The following is a 20,112-nucleotide window of genomic DNA, read 5'->3' as shown; positions in this document are numbered from 1 at the left end:
GGAACAAAATCGACGCGGAGCTATAAAGCAGAACACACGCCTCCGGTCCTGAATCCCAGGACGTTTGCTGCAATATGAGCGTCTCAACAATCTAGCTCCAAAATGTAATGAGGGTAAAACGGCGGCTGCCTCCTGGATGGCATTTATCTACGAATCTCGGCGAAGAACAGCCGACGTTTAGTTGCTAAAGTAATCCATGTTCATTAAAAGAGATTTTAAAAATGTGAAAGTGTGGAACCGGGTTGGGTAATTAATTAACTTGTGCTGCAGCGCCGCCCTGTGGCGGACAGGGGAACAGCAGTTTCAGCCTGTTGAACAGGGACTGGAAATCACCAAAATCCTGGCGTAATCCTTTCAGGGTCATTTTCTTCACATTCGCATCATGATTGCAAAGAGAAGTATTGCATGTTGCAGAAATTGACAGTATTATAATATTAACATTATCTTGGACAACGCATCAATATTTCATCAACTGCTGATTTTATGGAGATAAAAAAAGACACGCGTACACAAAAGAACCTGACAGTTTGCCTTTATTTTCAAGGGGTGTCTGTCACATAATCCAATAAATAAAATAAAATAGAAATACTCAGAGGAATGATTTTTTTTTTTCTTCCTATCATGGAATTGACAGAGCACTTAAAAAATACTCGTATCTCACATTTTGTTTAGGACCGTAGTGGTTATGCCACATTTAAAAGCGCCTCGGAAGCCAGGTGTGGTTCAGGTGTAAAATATGACAGAGCTGCATGCTGGGAAGCTGAAGGTCTGTATATATGCAGCTTGAAAGCCGTCGTAACGCGAGGTGAAGCACCTGCTAAAATGCTATATTTTGGACTGTGTGTGCATAGCAGATACTGCATTAACATGAATGTCCATGAAGAGCAGCTGTCGTAACATATTGCAGTAGTGCATTTAAAGGCTTGCAAAGCATTACAGTGTTATATACACAACTGGAGGAACTATTTACAGTTCATGTGTAGAATACAAAGTGCTGCTCATAAGATGCACCGCCGGTTCGGAGCATAATGAGCAACAGAAGTACGTGACTTTTTGGTTTTTATTGCATACAGAAATCTAGCAGGATTCCTCTTCATAGTACTGCAGTGCAGAATGTTCTGGAGGCAGTGTTCCTCCTGGACTACGGAAGGCGGCGTGTTAACATACAGAAGCTGATGGACGGGGGCGGGGGACATGCAGGGGACGTCCTCACTTGTACCTGGAGCGCACCTGCAGCAGCGTGGGCGTCTGCTCCATGATGCGCACCAGCAGCTTGTCGATGTAGTCCTCCAGGTCCCGCACCTGCACCTTCATCTTCCTCAGCTCGGCCTCGCGCTTCTCCAGCAGGGCGCGCTGCAGCTCGCCGTCGGCCCGCAGCCGCTCGCCGTCCGCCTCCTGCTGCAGCAGCAGCGCGATCAGCTCCATGTTGGTCAGGTTCTGGTACTGCGCCCTGGCCTCCGACAGGGACGCCTGCTGAGGACGAGTTCATTTAAATATGCGCATTTTGCCATATTTTACAGTAAACATGAAAAAAAATGCCCTGCTGCACAGCGCCATCTACTGGAGTGGAGGTTGTAGGCTGATTCTCATCGCTGCTGAGCTCAGCAGTGCCACCCGGTGGACGAAACTAGTGTACCAAAATAGAGATTTTTTTTCCCCAAGTGAAGTGATACACAGCACAGCACACGGTGCACACGGTGAAACGTGTCCTCTGCATTTAACCATCACCCTGAGTGAGCAGCGGGCACCATGACAGGCGCCCGGGGAGATGGGGATTCGAACCGGCAACCTTCTGATTACGGGGCCGCTTCCTTAACCGCCAAATTTGATGTCCCTGCATCGATCACCTCGTGAAATGTCGATATTCTCTAACAGCCCAATCATTTAATGAACCGATTCGATTACATTTCAGGCTCCTCCCACTCATGTTCATCCTGGCACCGCGGTATTAACGAGGTATTTCCTGCGGAGCCCCACCTGTCTCTCGGCCGCGGGGGGCGGAGCCGAGCGGCCCGGGTGGATGGTGGACTTCAGCTTCTCCAGCACCGAGCGGCCCTCCGACCTCTTCTCCCCCGGCGGCGGCGGCGGCGGCGTCAGCGGCTTGACCGGGTGCGGGCTGGAAACGGACACGGCGGAGCACCGCGGTCAGAGGGCGACGTGCAACTCGCGGCCGCAACTCGGGTTCTACCCGCTAGCGGACTAACCGGCGGCCCCTTCTCCTGACGGCAAGACGCCCCGAGTACCAACAGAAAGCCAAGCGGGCGGGCGGGCGGGCGGGCAAACGGCAACGTAACGGCGGAACAGAGGAGCAGAGCGGGGAATGGAGGACAGGAAACAGGAGAGGGGCCCGAACTGGACGCCGGAGAGGGTTCTCCGCGGGTCTGCGCCAGCCGGCGGGAGAAAGTGGGGTGCTCTCACCTGCTCTGGCTGGCCGGCCGCGTCTCCTCGGGCGGAACAACGTGCCGGGCGTCGCCCAGTGTCTGGACGGTGGAGGGCGTGGCGGCGTAGGGGGCCACGGCCAGGGTGCCTCCTGCTGGGAGCCTCCCGTTTTGGGCGGAGGTCGCGGGGTCGGGGGCGGGTTTAGCGTTAGTGTGGGCGACCGGGGAAGGGGAAGGGGGACAAGCCGAGTCATGCAGAGAGAGTCCCGCCTCGGGGACGGCTTTTGAGGGGTTTCTGGAGTCTGGGGCCACCCTAGCATGCAGGTCCTCGAAGCTCATCTCCTTCAGGTGGACGTCCCCGTCCTTCAGCTGGGATTGGGGCTGCAGGACCTCCTGGCGCGGTACAGACCGCTCATTGTCGCACAAGGCGTCCTCTTTCAGTTCGGCTTGTGATACCGTCTTGTCCTCGGCAGGACATTGTGTCCCTGTGATCTCGGGGGCGGCGTGCTTTGATTCAAGGTCGGATTTCCGGCGGCCGGAGACGCCCGGTCCCCTCGTCGTGACCACATGATCTGTCGCTTGAGCGCCACACTCCGTAGCCGTTCCCGGCGAGTTTCCCGGCGCGGCGAACGTTGGGAACGTCGGACTTGTGGTTTTGTTGGCGTTCCGATCGTAGATCTCGATCACAGTCGCGTCAGACGGGGAACTATCAGAGTCCACGAAGGCAAATTCCGGGCTGTCCAGGCTGCTTTTCGGGCCGGATTTTGCGTCCTCGGCGCTGGCTTTGGGGACGGAGGCGGGTTTACTGGCGCGTTCCGGTTGAATGTGGATTTCCGCGTTACTCGGAATGCCCGGAGTCCGCAGGTCGGCTCCAGAATGGAAATGGTACTCGCTCACAGCGCTGGGGGCCGCGCCCGGCACACGTCCACCGCTGTGTCTCTGTGCCGTTGGACGGTCGAGACGCTGGTCGGCTTGGGGCCGGCCCAGCCAGCTGTCCATGTTGGCGGGTCTACGTGGAGGGACAGGGGGGACGTCCTGCCGGGAAGGCGACTGAAGCCTGCTAGCTGCAAAAGCCTCGAACGAGTCGTCCCACTCCCCAGTGCATTCTGGGAGCGAGGAGTCGGCGGGCGATCTGGGGAAGGCGCTTCCACCCGCCCCGGTCGCCCCCGTCATCATGGCAGGAAGGGACCGCTGTCTCGCTACGCTCCTGGGGCGCTCTCTCCTGGCGGGCAGCGCGTTCTTTGGCACGCCGCCGCGGTGGGCGGGGCTAGGAGAGCCGCAAGCGGGCGGAGACCTCAGGGCCTCTTCGGCTAAGAGCTCCTGGAAGAAGGGGTTGTACTGCAGCCGCGTGAGGAAGGGGTTGGACGGAGAGATGGGGATGGAGGTCGGAGGCGGGGGCGCGAAGGGGTTCGTGTGATGGCTGTCGCCATGGGAACAAGCAGGGCTCGGGAAGGGGAGGGGCTGGCTGAAGGTGCGGGGTCTGATGGGAAGGGCCGTGTCTACCTTAGGAGGGACTTCCAGGCTGTGGAGGGAAGGCACAGTTAGATCTACACTCTGTTCTTCGTATGTCCCCACCGAACGTGTGCTTGCGGGTCGGAGCGAGACGGGGACACGGAGAACGAAAGTTGGCAAAAATGGCGGCTGAAATAAAAGAAAACCAAACAGAACTAAACAGAGAAATGCATGACTGAAGTGGACGCGGCTGCTGATGTCGCCTTGACGAATCATCATGCGTTCATGCAGTTCAACGCGCCGATGGAACCGTACGTGCCAAACTGGCGTTTATTTAGAAAATGTCACCGATCAGGTGAGGAATTCCGGCGCGAGGAGGGAATTCCCGGGACGCTGCTCACCTGGGCTTGTTGTGGGGATCGGCGGCGCCGAACCAGCCCCGGACCCGCCCCTCGTGGGGGGGCGCAGCCTGGTCGGTCCGCGCCGGCAGCGAGTCGCTCCTGCCGCCGGAGAACAGCGACTTCCTCGGCCGCCGCGCCTTGTCCGCCGGCTCCGCCTCCGCCGGCTCCGCCTCCCCGCTCTCCTTCCTGTTCTTCTCCAGGGACCGCGGGTCCTCGGCGCGCCGGGCGAGGTTCTGCAGGGAGCGGGACAGCGGCGAGCACTTCTCCAGCAGGCTCCGCCGGGCCGGCGCGGCGCCGGGTTCGCACGTGTACACGTGGCTGCCGTTAATGCACAGGGAGGACTTGGAGGACACCAGGCCCTGTCCCTTCAGCTGGTCCACGGCCGGACAGGGGCGGGGCCCGGAGGTGGCGACCCTGTCGGCCTCGTCGCTGCGGGCGCGCTTGTGGGTCATGACCCTCGGTGGCGAGAAGGCTGGCGACACGGAAACAAATCAACAAAGCAGCTTCGTTTCTGTAATGATGAGACAAACCCAGACGCACAATTTCCACGTGGCGTCCAACACACTGACGTACTGTAAATAAACCCAGCGAGTCCTCCCAAAAACAACAAACAAACAACACAGAACAAACAACAAACACAGAACAAACAACTAACACAAAACAAACAACACAGAACAAACAACACAGAAAAAACAACAAACACAAACAACACAGAACCAACAACAAACACAGAACAAACAACACAGAACAAAACAAACAACACATAACAAACACAAACAACACAGAACCAACAACAAACACAGAACAAACAACACAGAACAAAACAAACAACACAGAACAAAACAAACAACACAGAACAAACACAAACAACACAGAACCAACAACAAACACAGAACAAACAACACAGAACAAACACAAACAACACAGAACACAAACAACACAGAACAAAAACAAACAACACAAACAAACAACTAACACAGAACAAACAACACAGAACAAACACAAACAACACAGAACAAACACAAACAACACAGAACACAAACAACACAAAACAAACAACAAACACAAACAACACAGAACCAACAAAAAACACAAACAACACAGTACAAACAACAACACAGAACAAACAAACAACACAGAAAAAACAGACAACACAAACAACAAACAAACAACAAAAACAACAACACAGACACCACAGAACAAACAACAACACAGAACAAACAAACAACACAAAACAAACAACAAACACAGAACAAACAACACAGAACAAACAACACAAACAACAAACAAACTACACAAACAGACACCACAGAACAAACAACAAACAAACTACACAAACAGACACCACAGAACAAACACAGAACAAACAACACAAACAGACACCACAGAACAAACACCACAGAACAAACAGACACCACAGAACTATAAAGGTTTGAAGGTATCTCCGAGACGCGGTGGAGAGGTCAGAGGGCAGCAGGTCTTCCTGTTTAATAGCACCAGTCTTCATGCTCGACTGGTTCATTATCACCAGGTCAGTGGTGGAATATTAGACGTTTGCCAGAGCCCGAACCTGCTCTATAACGATGTAATTCACGTGAAATACGGCTGTTTACCTCTATACGCCACCGCCATGGACGAACTGAACTGAGTTCACCTGATTTGGAAGTGAAATTCCACGTCGGCATCCCTGCATCATCGCATGATCTCTGTGGAGACGCAGGAATTCACCTGAAGGGTGTGAAATTTACCTTTCTGCCCTCCGTCCACCTCTCGGTGAAATCCATCTGCCAGGACCCTGCTGCTGTAGACGGGCGTGGCCGAGAGGGGCGGCTCCACAACAGGGCAGGCCGGGTCGCCCAGAGACGACGCCACGCTGCTCTCCGAGGCCAGGGACGAGCAGGACCTCGTGTCCGAGGATCTGCGGAGCTTCCCCTTCAGGAGGAGATCCTTGACCTTGCCGCGGCGCTCCTCGTCCCCCTGCTCGTCCTCTCCTGCAGGCTGCGCCGCCAGGGCGGCGTAGCGCCCCGGGACGATGGCCGAGGACGACTCCGCGTCCCTCTTCTTGCCCGTCACGCGGTCTTTCAGCTTGCCGAAGGCGGACCGGGGCTTCTCCTTCACCGACAGGTCGTACATGCTGGCCGTCAGGTTGTTGCGGGTGAACTGGACGGTGACCTGCAGCTCCCCGCAGTCTTTCTCCTTCCGTCCCGACTTGGAGTGGAGCTTCAGCCACCTGAGGGTGGACAGAGAGAGAGAGAGACAGAGACAGAGAGAGGGAGGGAGGGAGAGAGAGGGAGGGAGGGAGAGAGAGAGAGAGAGAGAGGGAGGGAGGGACAGAGAGAGGGAGGGGAGAGAGAGAGAGAGAGAGGGAGGGAGAGAGAAAGAGAGAGAACAAGAGAGAGAGGGAGGGAGAGAGAGAGAGAGACACAGAAGGAGAGAGAGAGAACAAGAGAGAGAGAGAGAGAGGGAGAGTGAGGGAGCAAGAGAGAGAGGGTGAGAGAAAGAGAGAGAGAACAAGAGAGAGAGAGACAGAGAGAGAGAAAGAGAGAGAGAGAGAGTCACAGCATCGTCCCTCCATCACTGACATCACCATCACAGGCCCTGCACACTCACTCGTTCCTGGGACACGCCCCGTCCTGGAAGACCTTGTCCAGCGGGATGGCGGCCTGGCCGAGGAAGACGTCGCGGCCGATCAGGACGCGGTGCATGACGGTCAGCAGCAGGCTGCAGCCCCCCGGGCCGGACTCCAGGCGGCCGGGCGGCAGCTCGAAGCAGAGCTCCTCGCCCCAGTCCGGCACGTCGGCCCGGCTCCGCTCCACCAGCGCGGTGCTCCGCTTCTCCCCGGCCAGCTGCAGCGCGGCGTACACGAAGCGGCTTCCCTGGCGGCCGCGGCTCCGCAGCCCCCGGGCGGCCAGCAGCGTGACGCTGACGTGCGTGGGGAGCCAGCGGCGCTCCTCGTCGTCCAGGCTGAGCAGCGGCATCCCGCCGTTTTACTGGGGACCAAGATGGTGGGGGATTTAAAGCGAAAGTGGGGGTGTGGGCGGGGCCAGGGGGCGACAGCCAATCAGCGTCGTCCGTCTATCCAGCCGCGTCATTACTGAACATCAGGCTTCAACATTCCAGCACTTTTACATTTACAGTATTTACCAGACGTCCTGATCCAGATCTGGCTCACTAGGACCCCCAAATATGAATACAATCTTTTTATTCACTCTGTTCTAGTTTCTATACAGAAGAAGGTTACAAGTTCATCTAAATATTCTCTAAAGAGGAAGGTGTTGAGCTGCCGTGTGAAGGTGCTCAGTGACTGAGCTGGAAGTTCATTCCACCACCGAGGGGCCAAGACGGAGAAGAGTCTAGATGAGCGTTTTCCTCGTACCTTCAGAGATGGAGGGACCAGGCGAGCAGTACTGGAGGCTCGGAGTATACCAGGTGCAGTGCGAGGTGTAATAAGGGCTGTGAGGTAGGATGGTGCTACTCCATGTTTGGCTTTGTAGGCCAGCATCAGTATTTGGAATCCAAAACTCTGTTATGATTAAATGTTGGAGGTCAGTCTGATGATGTGCAGCTGGAGATATGAGAACATTTACATTTCCAGCATTTACCAGACGCCCTTATCCAGCGTTACAGGGACAGTCCCTCCCTGGAGACACTCAGGGTTAAGTGTCTTGCTCAGGGACACATGGTAGTAAGTGGGGTTTGAACCTGGGTCTTCTGGTTCATAGGCGAGTGTGTTACCCACCAGGCTATCACCACGATGAGGAAGAAACCACCACATCACCTGCTGATATGACCTTTATTTTCTGATAAATAACGTCTGTTGAGCAGGATTAGAAGAGACACACGGGAAGAACCACAACAGCTTGTTCCGTCTCAGCGTTTCACAGTGTTGTCACAGTCTGGAGAGGGGGATTGTGGGTAAATATTCACAGTCACAACATCAGTACACACCACAGTGACAGGCTGCTAAAGGCTACAACAAGATCATGGAAACGCGTCCTTTTCTACACACAACCTTCTGAAATGGGCGGAGACGTAAGGCATCGTCTTTTACAGTAAATATCTTATTCTGGTGGCGTCAGGTTACATTTACATTTACATTTATGGTATTTACCAGACGCACGTATCCAGAGTGACTTACAGTCAGTAGTTACAGGGACAGTCTTCCCCTGGAGACACTCAGGGTTAAGTGTCCTGCTCAGGGACATGATGGTAGTAAGTGAGGTTTGAACCTGGGTCTCCTGGTTCATAGGCGAGTGTGTTACCCCACTAGGCTACTACCACCCAGGTTAACAATTACAGGCTAACGTTCTAATATAAATGCACCACTAGTTAACTCATATAGAGGGACATGTGGATAAATATCCTGTTTATACTGCAGAAATGACAACCGACATGGAACTTTGTCTTCCGATGTGTCCTACTGAAGGACATGTCCTGTAGCACCTTTACCATCCTCACACAGATTCGAACCGCAAACCCCAGTACGTTCAGGGACAACATGATCGGAACACAGAACCTGAGCGATCAAACACCGTACACGTTGGAAAGGCATTTCAGAAGTCGGAGCGGAATATTGCAGTAATATAACAGTACTAATGACGACAACAACGAATCCGCCAACACACGCCGCGAGGAAACGGAAAAGGTTTCGGTGTTCATGTTAACATGTCACTCGGTGTTCATGTTATCTGAGACCAGCCTTCAAACTCACCATCTGAAGGTCCTGGACAGGGAATTTTATTCATGTCACCTGCCTTTGCGTGGGGAACGGGACAACAAACCACCTAGAACATGACGACGCGTCGGTTTATATTGATTCTACTTCGGACTGATATGCAGGAATCCATAAAGAAGTGCTACTCTGAGTCTCTGGCCTCAGTCTCCCAGGCCGTTCTGAGGAGGCTTCAGGTAGAATCCATCCTGGGACAGCTGTCCATCGAAGCCCTCCAGGTAGAGGCCGCCGCCGCCGCCACCGCCGACCAGGAAGGACCCCACGGCCCGTCCCTGCCGGGCGTGTCCCACCGCGTCGCTGAACACCTTATTAATCTGCTCCTCAGAGGGCATCCACCAGTCCGGGTTCGAAGCACAGTGCATCCTGATAAACTCTGTTCCAAAGAGACAGTGCGCTGTCAGGTGAACAAGTGTGACGTGTATGTATGTACTGTGTAGTTCAATATGAACTTCTGACAAAAGCCATACAAGCAGTTTAGAAACTTGCTAGAAAACTAGTCTCACTTGCACCAAATATTCCAGTTTATAATGGGTGTCAATAAAATAATATGCAATACCAATATATGCAACTAAGATGACCAAGATGGTGTGACTGGTCACTGGTCTAAACGCTACTCGAGCGCAGTTACGTATAACATTGGATGGACAGTACTAGGAGTTAAAATGCGGCCCATTGTATGAATATTTTAGCCTGATCCACTATTCAATATAACACACAGTTCAGGCCAAAAGTTTGGACACCTTCTCATTCAACGTGTTTTCTTTATGTTCATGACCATTTACGTTGGTAGATTCTCACTGAAGGCATCAAAACTATGAATGAACACATGTGGAGTTATGTACTTAACAAAAAAGTGGAGACCTGACCTCCACAGTCACCGGACCTGAACCCAATCCAGATGGTTTGGGATGAGCTGGACCAACAAGTGCTAAACACCTCTGGGAACTCCTTCAAGACTGTTGGAGAAGCATTTCAGGTGACGACCTCTTGAAGCTCATCGAGAGAATGCCAAGAGTGTTCAAAGCAGTAATCAGAGCAAAGAAACTAGAATATAAAACATGTTTTCACTTATTTCACCTTTTTTTGTTAAGTACAGAACTCCACATGTGTTCATTCATAGTTTTGATGCCTTCAGTGAGAATCTACCAACGTAAATGGTCATGAAAAGAAAGAAAACACGTTGAATGGTGAGAAGGTGTCCAAACTTTTGGCCTGTACTGAATAATAACTGAACTTTGAATGTCTGGGTTATGATAATAATTTGCCTAGAATGTTATTAAAATGAACTGTCAAATGCTTTGAAATGAAATGATGTTCCATAACATTAGGACAAGTAGAAGTGCAAATATTACAGAATTTAGTTTTAGAATTTTGGTTTATTTTATCACTGTTTTTCTTTTCTTTTTATTGTATTCCCGTTGAAAATATAGTTTCTAGAATGCAGGTCCCTGAGACGTTACCTCTGAGACAGGTGACTTTGACAGGGTTCAGAGGTCGTCTCTCGGGTCCCGTCTCGCCCGAATGGACGGAGCGCTTCCGCTTGCCCAGGCCGCACGAGTACTTGAGCTCGTCCGTGGTGAAGACGAAGCGAATGAGATAGCGCAGCAGGCGCCGGCCGTCCTTCTTGGACGAGTTGACGGCCTCGTCCCACTGCTTGTTGGTGATGAAGAGGGGGTAGTTCCCCAGCAGCTGCTTGCTGCCCTGAAAGAGAGTGGAGACTCGGCGGTTACGAAGCAGCTTCGTGCACACTTCAGGCTCTTCATGGTGAATGAGGTGAAATGGGGACCTCTGTCAGCTGCTCCTCGGTTGGAGGTTGCAGGAACTGGTTGTGGTGCTGCAGGACGGCTTTGAAGAAGTCCAGAACACTCTGACACGGAGCTGCAAGGGAGACCAACAGTGATGACAGGCAGCAGACGTTATTACGAGAACCAGGTGACGAACACAAGGTCCTCGGCGCAGTACCTGACGCCGTACGTATCTCCTCGCAGGTCCTGTAACCGACTCACCCCGACAGCACAGCACACGGTGACACGGTGAAACGTGTCCTCTGCATTTAACCATCCTGCACCCTGAGGGAGCAGTGGGCGGCCAGGACAGGCGTGTGGGGACAGTGGCACCTCAGTGGCACCTTGGCGGACCGGGATTGGAACCGGCAACCTTCTGATTACGGGAATATAAATCAAACACTGCCCTGTGGTGTCCTACCTGGGACGTTGTCCAGTTTGTTCCGGAGTTCCTCGTTCTCCTGCTGCAGGCTCAGCACCTCCTGTTCCAGCTCTGTGCAGCGTGGGCAGCAGTTCTCCTCTTCCTCCTCTTCCTCGGGCAGCGTAGAGGATGGGTGGCCGTAGGACTCTGACGGCGCGGGCGACGCCCAGCCACCGCCGCTCGGCCCGGGCGAGGCGGCGGCCGCGGGTTCGGGCGAGGCCTGGGCTCCGGTCAGCAGGTAGTTCTGCAGCGACTCTGTGAACACGCGCAGCAACGCCGACGTCTGCTGCTGGTTCCACCGAGCGTCCTCGTCCTCCTGGTCCTCCTCCAGCCGGACCGTCCCCGGCGCGCCCCGGCAGCCCCCCGGCTCCTCCTGCTTGATGTGGGCGGTGAGGGAGGAGGACGCGGCGTTGGCGGCGGGGCGGGGCTCCAGGAAACGCCCGTTGTTGTTCAGCAGGCTGAGGACCCGACTGCACTGCTGGGCGAACGCGTCGAGAACCAGGCGGTTCTCTGGAGGAAAAGACCGAGATTTCAGCACATCATTTACACATTTACATTTACAGCATTTACCAGACGCCCTTATCCAGAGCGACTTACAGTCAGTAGTTACAGGGACAGTCCCCCCCTGGAGACACTCAGGGTTAAGTGTCCTGCTCAGGGACACAATGGTAGTAAGTGGGATTTGAACCCGGGTCTTCTGGTCCACTAGGCTACTACCACCCTACCATCACCATCACCATCCATCACCTCTGGAGGCCAGAAATCCACCTTCTCGTCCAGTCACGACTACCATGATGGGGCCTCAACACAGTGCTTCTTCTCGCAATGAAAGTATTAGTGATTTAGCATTGTGGTGCACTGCAGCACAGCACGCGGTGGCACGGTGAAACGTGTCCTCTGTATTTAACCGTCACCCTTGTGGGGACGGGACCTTCATCACGGGGACCTCAGTGGCACCTTGGCGGCTCGGGACTCGAACCGGCGACCTTCTGACTACGGGGCCGCTTGCTTAACCGCTAGGCTAATTTTAAAAGCGGTCGTGGACGGCGTGTGTTCAGTAATGACGACTTGAGGGCGTAGCGTTGGTATAAGCGGAGGGGCCAGTGGGGGCCCAGTGGTTAAGGAAGTGGCCCCGTAATCAGAAGGTTGCCGGTTCGAATCCCGTCCCACCAAGGTGCCACTGAGGTCCCCTTGATGAAGGTGCCATCCCCTCTCATGGTGCCCACTGCTCAGCAAGGGTGACGGTTAAATACAGCGGACACGTTTCGCCGTGTCACCGTGTGCTGTGCCGTCGTGTCACTTGTTTTTAGGCTGGTGTTAAAGGCGCTCGCGGCCGGCATGTGTTCAGTGAGGATTATTTGAATGTGTAGAACTGGTATAAAGTGGTTTTTGGCTCATTTTAAAAGCGTCGGTGAACGGCGCGTGTGACGTTTTACACGTTAACGCGGTCCATTGCAGCACCAGCCTGTGGTTTCCTCCGTCTGTCACTATCGGAAGATGACATCTGTGAAAAGGGGGCCTGGCGGTGGGGGATGGGCGCGTCTACAGGAAGGACTTTTCAGAATTTCGTCTTTGCTCAGGACCTCGCCACGTGTCTGGTGGGGACGTTTGACCTTTTTGACCTTTTCGGGCAGATGCGCAGCAGTGTCTCAGCAGGTTCGATGTGATTTTGGCAGGAGGCGGCGTCCAGGAGGGCTCTGTCACCAGCAGGTGATCGGCGGTCATGTGACAGGGCTACGGCGCCGCTGCAGATGAGCAGATTTATTAATATGCGCCAGCGTCTCTGTTTACCAGGGAAGACGTATCTGATATTCCACCAACCCCCCCGAACCCCGCCCTGCTGCTGCGCCGCAGAGAGCCGCACATAAAATGCCATTAAACGCACCGCGCAGCGGGGAGAGGGATTTATGAGCCTCGTTTATTCTCATCACCGTCTCTCCGGAAGAGCGTTTAAATGCAATTTTGCGTTATTACGCAGATTTTCGGAGCCGTGTCCCCTTCCTCTGTCCTTTCTGAATTAAAACCCGTGTCCGGTTACAACCGAACTGCGGCCATTTTTACCGAACGTACGGGACTGGCAGGTGGATGCGTCAGCAGACAGGTGGGTCAGGGTTCAAGTATAGGAATTAAACCTGAATACACAAATCCAATTCCCTCCTTCAAGAGACCGAAATGAAAATGTCCTAAAGCCATTTACACCAGACTACAGACAGCGACAAACGATATTTACATTTATAATAACAATTAGAATAATAACTTGAGCACAAATGACTCCTGTTGTCACTGGTAAGAAACAAATAAATTACTATAATAATGTGTGTGTGTGTGTATATATATTAATACACAATATATATGTGTGTGTGTGTGTGTTTTAGGCTACATGACTGTGTAGACAGGTCCGACTTTCTACTCTTCACCCCATATTTCTACTGAACAGAATTCATCTCTTCTTCTCTATAAAAGTGGAAATGTGTGTTCTGCTTCTCGTGGAAAAAAGGCCTTTAAAGGTCACACACACGCTCATATTCTTTGTTATTCTAGATCTCCACAGTCCTGAATCATAGTTTATTGGGAAAAGCGGTGAAATTTGATGTCATGGTGTAAACTGTAGGCATGTAGAACTATTGCATTTGTTTGTTGATGAAAAGCAGAGAAACGCATGAAGATGTGATGGAAGAGAAGCATGATCTTCAGATGAAGATACGAGTAATGCTTGAAGACGTGATGGAAGAGAAGCATGATCTTCAGATGAAGATACGAGTGACGCTTGAAGACGTGATGGAAGAGAAGCATGATCTTCAGATGAAGATACGAGGGAATGCTTGAAGACGTGATGGAAGAGAAGCATGATCTTCAGATGAAGATACGAGGGAATGCTTGAAGATGTGATGGAAGAGAAGCATGATCTTCAGATGAAGATACGAGTGACGCTTGAAGACGTGATGGAAGAGAAGCATGATCTTCAGATGAAGATACGAGGGAATGCTTGAAGATGTGATGGAAGAGAAGCATGATCTTCAGATGAAGATACGAGTGACGCTTGAAGACGTGATGGAAGAGAAGCATGATCTTCAGATGAAGATACGAGTGACGCTTGAAGACGTGATGGAAGAGAAGCATGATCTTCAGATGAAGATACGAGTGACGCTTGAAGACGTGATGGAAGAGAAGCATGATCTTCAGATGAAGATACGAGTGACGCTTGAAGACGTGATGGAAGAGAAGCATGATCTTCAGATGAAGATACGAGTAACGCTTGAAGACGTGATGGAAGAGAAGCATGATCTTCAGATGAAGATACGAGTGACGCTTGAAGACGTGATGGAAGCGAAGCATGATCTTCAGATGAAGATACGAGTGACACTTGAAGACGTGATGGAAGAGAAGCATGATCTTCAGATGAAGATACGACGGAATGCTTGAACATGTGATGATGGAAGAGAAGCATGATCTTCAGATGAAGATACGAGTGACGCTTGAAGACGTGATGGAAGAGAAGCATGATCTTCAGATGAAGATACGAGTGACGCTTGAAGACGTGATGATGGAAGAGAAGCATGATCTTCAGATGAAGATACGAGGGAATGCTTGAAGATGTGATGATGGAAGAGAAGCATGATCTTCAGATGAAGATACGAGTAATGCTTGAAGACGTGATGGAAGAGAAGCATGATCTTCAGATGAAGATACGAGAGAATGCTTGAAGATGTGATGATGGAAGAGAAGCATGATCTTCAGATGAAGATACGAGTGACGCTTGAAGACGTGATGGAAGAGAAGCATGATCTTCAGATGAAGATACGAGTGACGCTTGAAGACGTGATGGAAGAGAAGCATGATCTTCAGATGAAGATACGAGAGATGCTTGAAGACGTGATGGAAGAGAAGCATGATCTTCAGATGAAGATACGAGAGACGCTTGAAGACGTGATGGAAGAGAAGCATGATCTTCAGATGAAGATACGAGGGAATGCTTGAAGATGTGATGATGGAAGAGAAGCATGATCTTCAGATAAAGATACGAGTGACACTTGAAGACGTGATGGAAGAGAAGCCTGATCTTCAGATGAAGATACGAGAGACGCTTGAAGACGTGATGGAAGAGAAGCATGATCTTCAGATGAAGATACGAGTGACGCTTGAAGACGTGATGGAAGAGAAGCATGATCTTCAGATGAAGATACGACGGAATGCTTGAACATGTGATGATGGAAGAGAAGCATGATCTTCAGATGAAGATACGAGTGACGCTTGAAGACGTGATGGAAGAGAAGCATGATCTTCAGATGAAGATACGAGTGACGCTTGAAGACGTGATGGAAGAGAAGCATGATCTTCAGATGAAGATACGAGTGACGCTTGAAGACGTGATGGAAGAGAAGCATGATCTTCAGATGAAGATACGAGTAACGCTTGAAGACGTGATGGAAGAGAAGCATGATCTTCAGATGAAGATACGAGTGACGCTTGAAGACGTGATGGAAGCGAAGCATGATCTTCAGATGAAGATACGAGTGACACTTGAAGACGTGATGGAAGAGAAGCATGATCTTCAGATGAAGATACGACGGAATGCTTGAACATGTGATGATGGAAGAGAAGCATGATCTTCAGATGAAGATACGAGTGACGCTTGAAGACGTGATGGAAGAGAAGCATGATCTTCAGATGAAGATACGAGTGACGCTTGAAGACGTGATGATGGAAGAGAAGCATGATCTTCAGATGAAGATACGAGGGAATGCTTGAAGATGTGATGATGGAAGAGAAGCATGATCTTCAGATGAAGATACGAGTAATGCTTGAAGACGTGATGGAAGAGAAGCATGATCTTCAGATGAAGATACGAGAGAATGCTTGAAGATGTGATGATGGAAGAGAAGCATGATCTTCAGATGAAGATACGAGTGACGCTTGAAGACGTGATGGAAGAGAAGCATGATCTTCAGATGAAGATACGAGTGACGCTTGAAGACGTGATGGAAGAGAAGCATGATCTTCAGATGAAGATACGAGAGATGCTTGAAGACGTGATGGAAGAGAAGCATGATCTTCAGATGAAGATACGAGAGACGCTTGAAGACGTGATGGAAGAGAAGCATGATCTTCAGATGAAGATACGAGGGAATGCTTGAAGATGTGATGATGGAAGAGAAGCATGATCTTCAGATAAAGATACGAGTGACACTTGAAGACGTGATGGAAGAGAAGCCTGATCTTCAGATGAAGATACGAGAGACGCTTGAAGACGTGATGGAAGAGAAGCATGATCTTCAGATGAAGATACGAGTGACGCTTGAAGACGTGATGGAAGAGAAGCATGATCTTCAGATGAAGATACGAGGGAATGCTTGAACATGTGATGATGGAAGAGAAGCATGATCTTCAGATGAAGATACGAGGGAATGCTTGAAGATGTGATGATGGAAGAGAAGCATGATCTTCAGATGAAGATACGAGTAATGCTTGAAGACGTGATGGAAGAGAAGCATGATCTTCAGATGAAGATACGAGTGACGCTTGAAGACGTGATGGAAGAGAAGCATGATCTTCAGATGAAGATACGAGTGACGCTTGAAGACGTGATGGAAGAGAAGCATGATCTTCAGATGAAGATACGAGAGAATGCTTGAAGATGTGATGATGGAAGAGAAGCATGATCTTCAGATGAAGATACGAGTGACGCTTGAAGACGTGATGGAAGAGAAGCATGATCTTCAGATGAAGATACGAGTGACGCTTGAAGACGTGATGGAAGAGAAGCATGATCTTCAGATGAAGATACGAGAGACGCTTGAAGACGTGATGGAAGAGAAGCATGATCTTCAGATGAAGATACGAGGGAATGCTTGAAGATGTGATGATGGAAGAGAAGCATGATCTTCAGATAAAGATACGAGTGACACTTGAAGACGTGATGGAAGAGAAGCCTGATCTTCAGATGAAGATACGAGAGATGCTTGAAGACGTGATGGAAGAGAAGCATGATCTTCAGATGAAGATACGAGAGACGCTTGAAGACGTGATGGAAGAGAAGCATGATCTTCAGATGAAGATACCAGTGCAAGTTGAGGTTCTGGTCCTCCGCCTGAAGCCACGCAGAGCACGTGACTCGTTGACCTCTCACCTTTGCTCATGCCGTAGCTGCAGTCGGCCCGCTCGGTGGTCGGCGGGCCGCGGTACCGGTACCGGTGGTCGGCGGACGTGGAGACGCGGCCGCACGGCCTGTTCTCCCGGGGCTGCCGGGAGCTGCTGCTGCTGATGCTGCTGATGCTGCTGCTGAGGACGGGGACGCGCGGGTGGTGGAGCTGCGGGATGTCCACCATGGTGGGCCGCTCGTACCTCGGCTTGGCGGACGCGCGTTTGCCGGGGAACGTCTTCAGGCTGCTGTAGGGGCGGCGGATCTTGGCGGCGGGCGGCGGCAGGTCCTCCTCCTCCTCCATCGCCCGGAGACGCGCGTCGCCGTCTAGACCCTCGTCTGAGACGCGCGGTCCGGGTGGGCGGGTGGAGTGACGCGCCGCCGCTCCGATCCCCAGACAGCAGCTCCACCCGGGGGACAGGAGGGACCTGCGCCGCCACCAGGGGGACACGAAAAGCGCCAATTCACGTCCCAGGGAGGCAGAGAGGAGACATGTCGTGTCAAAATTCGGGCTTTATTCATGTGGATTTAACTGGTCAAGCGCATACGTCCACGTCCTAAGATGACTTTATAATAATACTAATAATGTTGTTGTTGTTATTATTTACGTCACCTGATGCATTTCCTGTCCAATGAAACGCGTTAGAACGGCCGTGAGCAGCGCGGCTGGGCTGTAATGACAAACTGGGACCAGAAGATGGCGCCATTACACCCTTCATATCACACCGTCCTCACACTCCTATTCTTTATCAATATCACACCATCCTCACACTTCTATTTTACATCAATATCACACCATCCTCACACTCCTATTCTTTATCAATATCACACCATCCTCACACTTCTATTTACATCAATATCACACCATCCTCACACTCCTATTCTTTATCAATATCACACCATCCTCACACTTCTATTTTACATCAATATCACACCATCCTCACACTCCTATTCTTTATCAATATCACACCATCCTCACACTTCTATTTTACATCAATATCACACCATCCTCACACTTCTATTTTACATCAATATCACATCGTCCTCACACTTCTATTCTTTATCAATATCACACCATCCTCACACTTCTATTCTTTATCAATATCACACCATCCTCACACTTCTATTCTTTATCAATATCACACCATCCTCACACTCCTATTCTTTATCAATATCACACCATCCTCACACTTCTATTCTTTATCAATATCACACCATCCTCACACTTCTATTTTACATCAATATCACACCATCCTCACACTTCTATTTTACATCAATATCACACCGTCCTCACACTCCTATTCTTTATCAATATCACACCATCCTCACACTTCTATTTTACATCAATATCACACCATCCTCACACTCCTATTCTTTATCAATATCACACCATCCTCACACTTCTATTTTACATCAATATCACACCGTCCTCACACTCCTATTCTTTATCAATATCACACCGTCCTCACACTTCTATTTTACATCAATATCACACCATCCTCACACTCCTAATCTTTATCAATATCACACCGTCCTCACACTTCTATTTTACATCAATATCACACCGTCCTCACACTCCTATTCTTTATCAATATCACACCAGCCTCACACTTCTATTTTACATCAATATCACACCATCCTCACACTTCTATTCTTTATCAATATCACACCGTCCTCACACTTCTATTCTTTATCAATATCACACCATCCTCACACTTCTATTTTACATCAATATCACACCGTCCTCACATTTCTATTTTATATCAATATCACACCATCCTCACACTCCTAATCTTTATCAATATCACACCATCCTTACACTTCTATTTTACATCAATATCACACCATCCTTACACTTCTATTTTACATCAATATCACACCATCCTCACACTTCTATTTACATCAATATCACACCATCCTCACACTTCTATTCTTTATCAATATCACACCATCCTCACACTCCTATTTTACATCAATATCCACCATCCTCACACTCCTATTTTACATCAATATCACACCGTCCTCACACTCCTATTTTACATCAATATCACACCATCCTCACACTTCTATTCTTTATCAATATCACACCATCCTTACACTTCTATTTTACATCAATATCACACCATCCTCACACTCCTAATCTTTATCAATATCACACCGTCCTCACACTTCTATTTTACATCACACCGTCCTCACACTCCTATTTACATCAATATCACACCGTCCTCACACTCCTATTTTACATCAATATCACACCATCCTCACACTCCTATTCTTTATCAATATCACACCATCCTCACACTTCTATTTTACATCAATATCACACCATCCTCACACTTCTATTCTTTATCAATATCACACCGTCCTCACACTTCTATTTTACATCAATATCACACCGTCCTCACACTTCTATTTTATATCAATATCACACCATCCTCACACTCCTAATCTTTATCAATATCACACCATCCTCACACTTCTATTCTTTATCAATATCACACCGTCCTCACACTTCTATTCCTGGCAATAATTTCCATCGTTTAAATCCACATAATCACTACTGCATTTATTAGAATTCTTTTATTTGGCGATTCTATATTCAATATAGTCTACAACGAGTTAGTTAACTTTATACCAGTGCATGTAGAAATGAGCGTTTGTTTTTGTGATAAATAAGATAAATCGTCATTGTGTGTGCGCTGCGAGGTCCGCCCTGGTCTCGGGGTCACGGCTGTCCAATAGGGGCGCTCCTGGCTCCCCGCTCCCCGCTCCCCGCTCCGGCTCTTATTAGCGCGTCTCTGCGGG

At 50.3% G+C, this 20,112-nt stretch overlaps 2 protein-coding genes across 6 annotated transcripts; both read right to left on the bottom strand.

Annotated features, from left to right (window-relative positions):
• Positions 1-516: 516 nt before the first annotated feature.
• Positions 517-7,239, bottom strand: rab11fip5b (RAB11 family interacting protein 5b (class I)). 4 transcript variants are annotated; one of them, XM_028959444.1, is made up of 6 exons: positions 6,842-7,239; positions 5,980-6,461; positions 4,232-4,703; positions 2,419-3,900; positions 1,978-2,116; positions 517-1,473 (listed from the first exon to the last, which is right to left on the bottom strand). In XM_028959444.1, the coding sequence occupies exons 1-6, from the start codon at positions 7,207-7,209 to the stop codon at positions 1,210-1,212; spliced, it is 3,207 nt and encodes a 1,068-aa protein (XP_028815277.1). In that variant the 5' UTR covers positions 7,210-7,239; the 3' UTR covers positions 517-1,209. The 4 variants fall into 4 exon arrangements, with proteins under 4 accessions (XP_028815277.1, XP_028815278.1, XP_028815279.1 ...); XM_028959445.1 differs by having other exon boundaries at positions 517-1,470; XM_028959446.1 differs by lacking the exon at positions 1,978-2,116 and having other exon boundaries at positions 1,297-1,473.
• Positions 7,240-8,010: 771 nt separating this feature from the next.
• bend4 (BEN domain containing 4) lies at positions 8,011-18,116 on the bottom strand. 2 transcript variants are annotated; one of them, XM_028960272.1, is made up of 5 exons: positions 17,296-18,116; positions 11,169-11,678; positions 10,750-10,841; positions 10,424-10,664; positions 8,011-9,336 (listed from the first exon to the last, which is right to left on the bottom strand). In XM_028960272.1, the coding sequence occupies exons 1-5, from the start codon at positions 17,609-17,611 to the stop codon at positions 9,107-9,109; spliced, it is 1,389 nt and encodes a 462-aa protein (XP_028816105.1). In that variant the 5' UTR covers positions 17,612-18,116; the 3' UTR covers positions 8,011-9,106. The 2 variants fall into 2 exon arrangements, with proteins under 2 accessions (XP_028816105.1, XP_028816107.1); XM_028960274.1 differs by having other exon boundaries at positions 9,138-9,336; positions 10,424-10,659.
• Positions 18,117-20,112: the final 1,996 nt, after the last annotated feature.

The sequence above is a fragment of the Denticeps clupeoides genome, chromosome 18 (assembly GCF_900700375.1).
Source record: "Denticeps clupeoides chromosome 18, fDenClu1.1, whole genome shotgun sequence".
Classification (NCBI taxonomy): Eukaryota; Metazoa; Chordata; class Actinopteri; order Clupeiformes; family Denticipitidae; genus Denticeps; species Denticeps clupeoides.
Note: the sequence above shows the minus strand (reverse complement) of the source record. Positions and strands in the feature narration are given on the sequence as shown.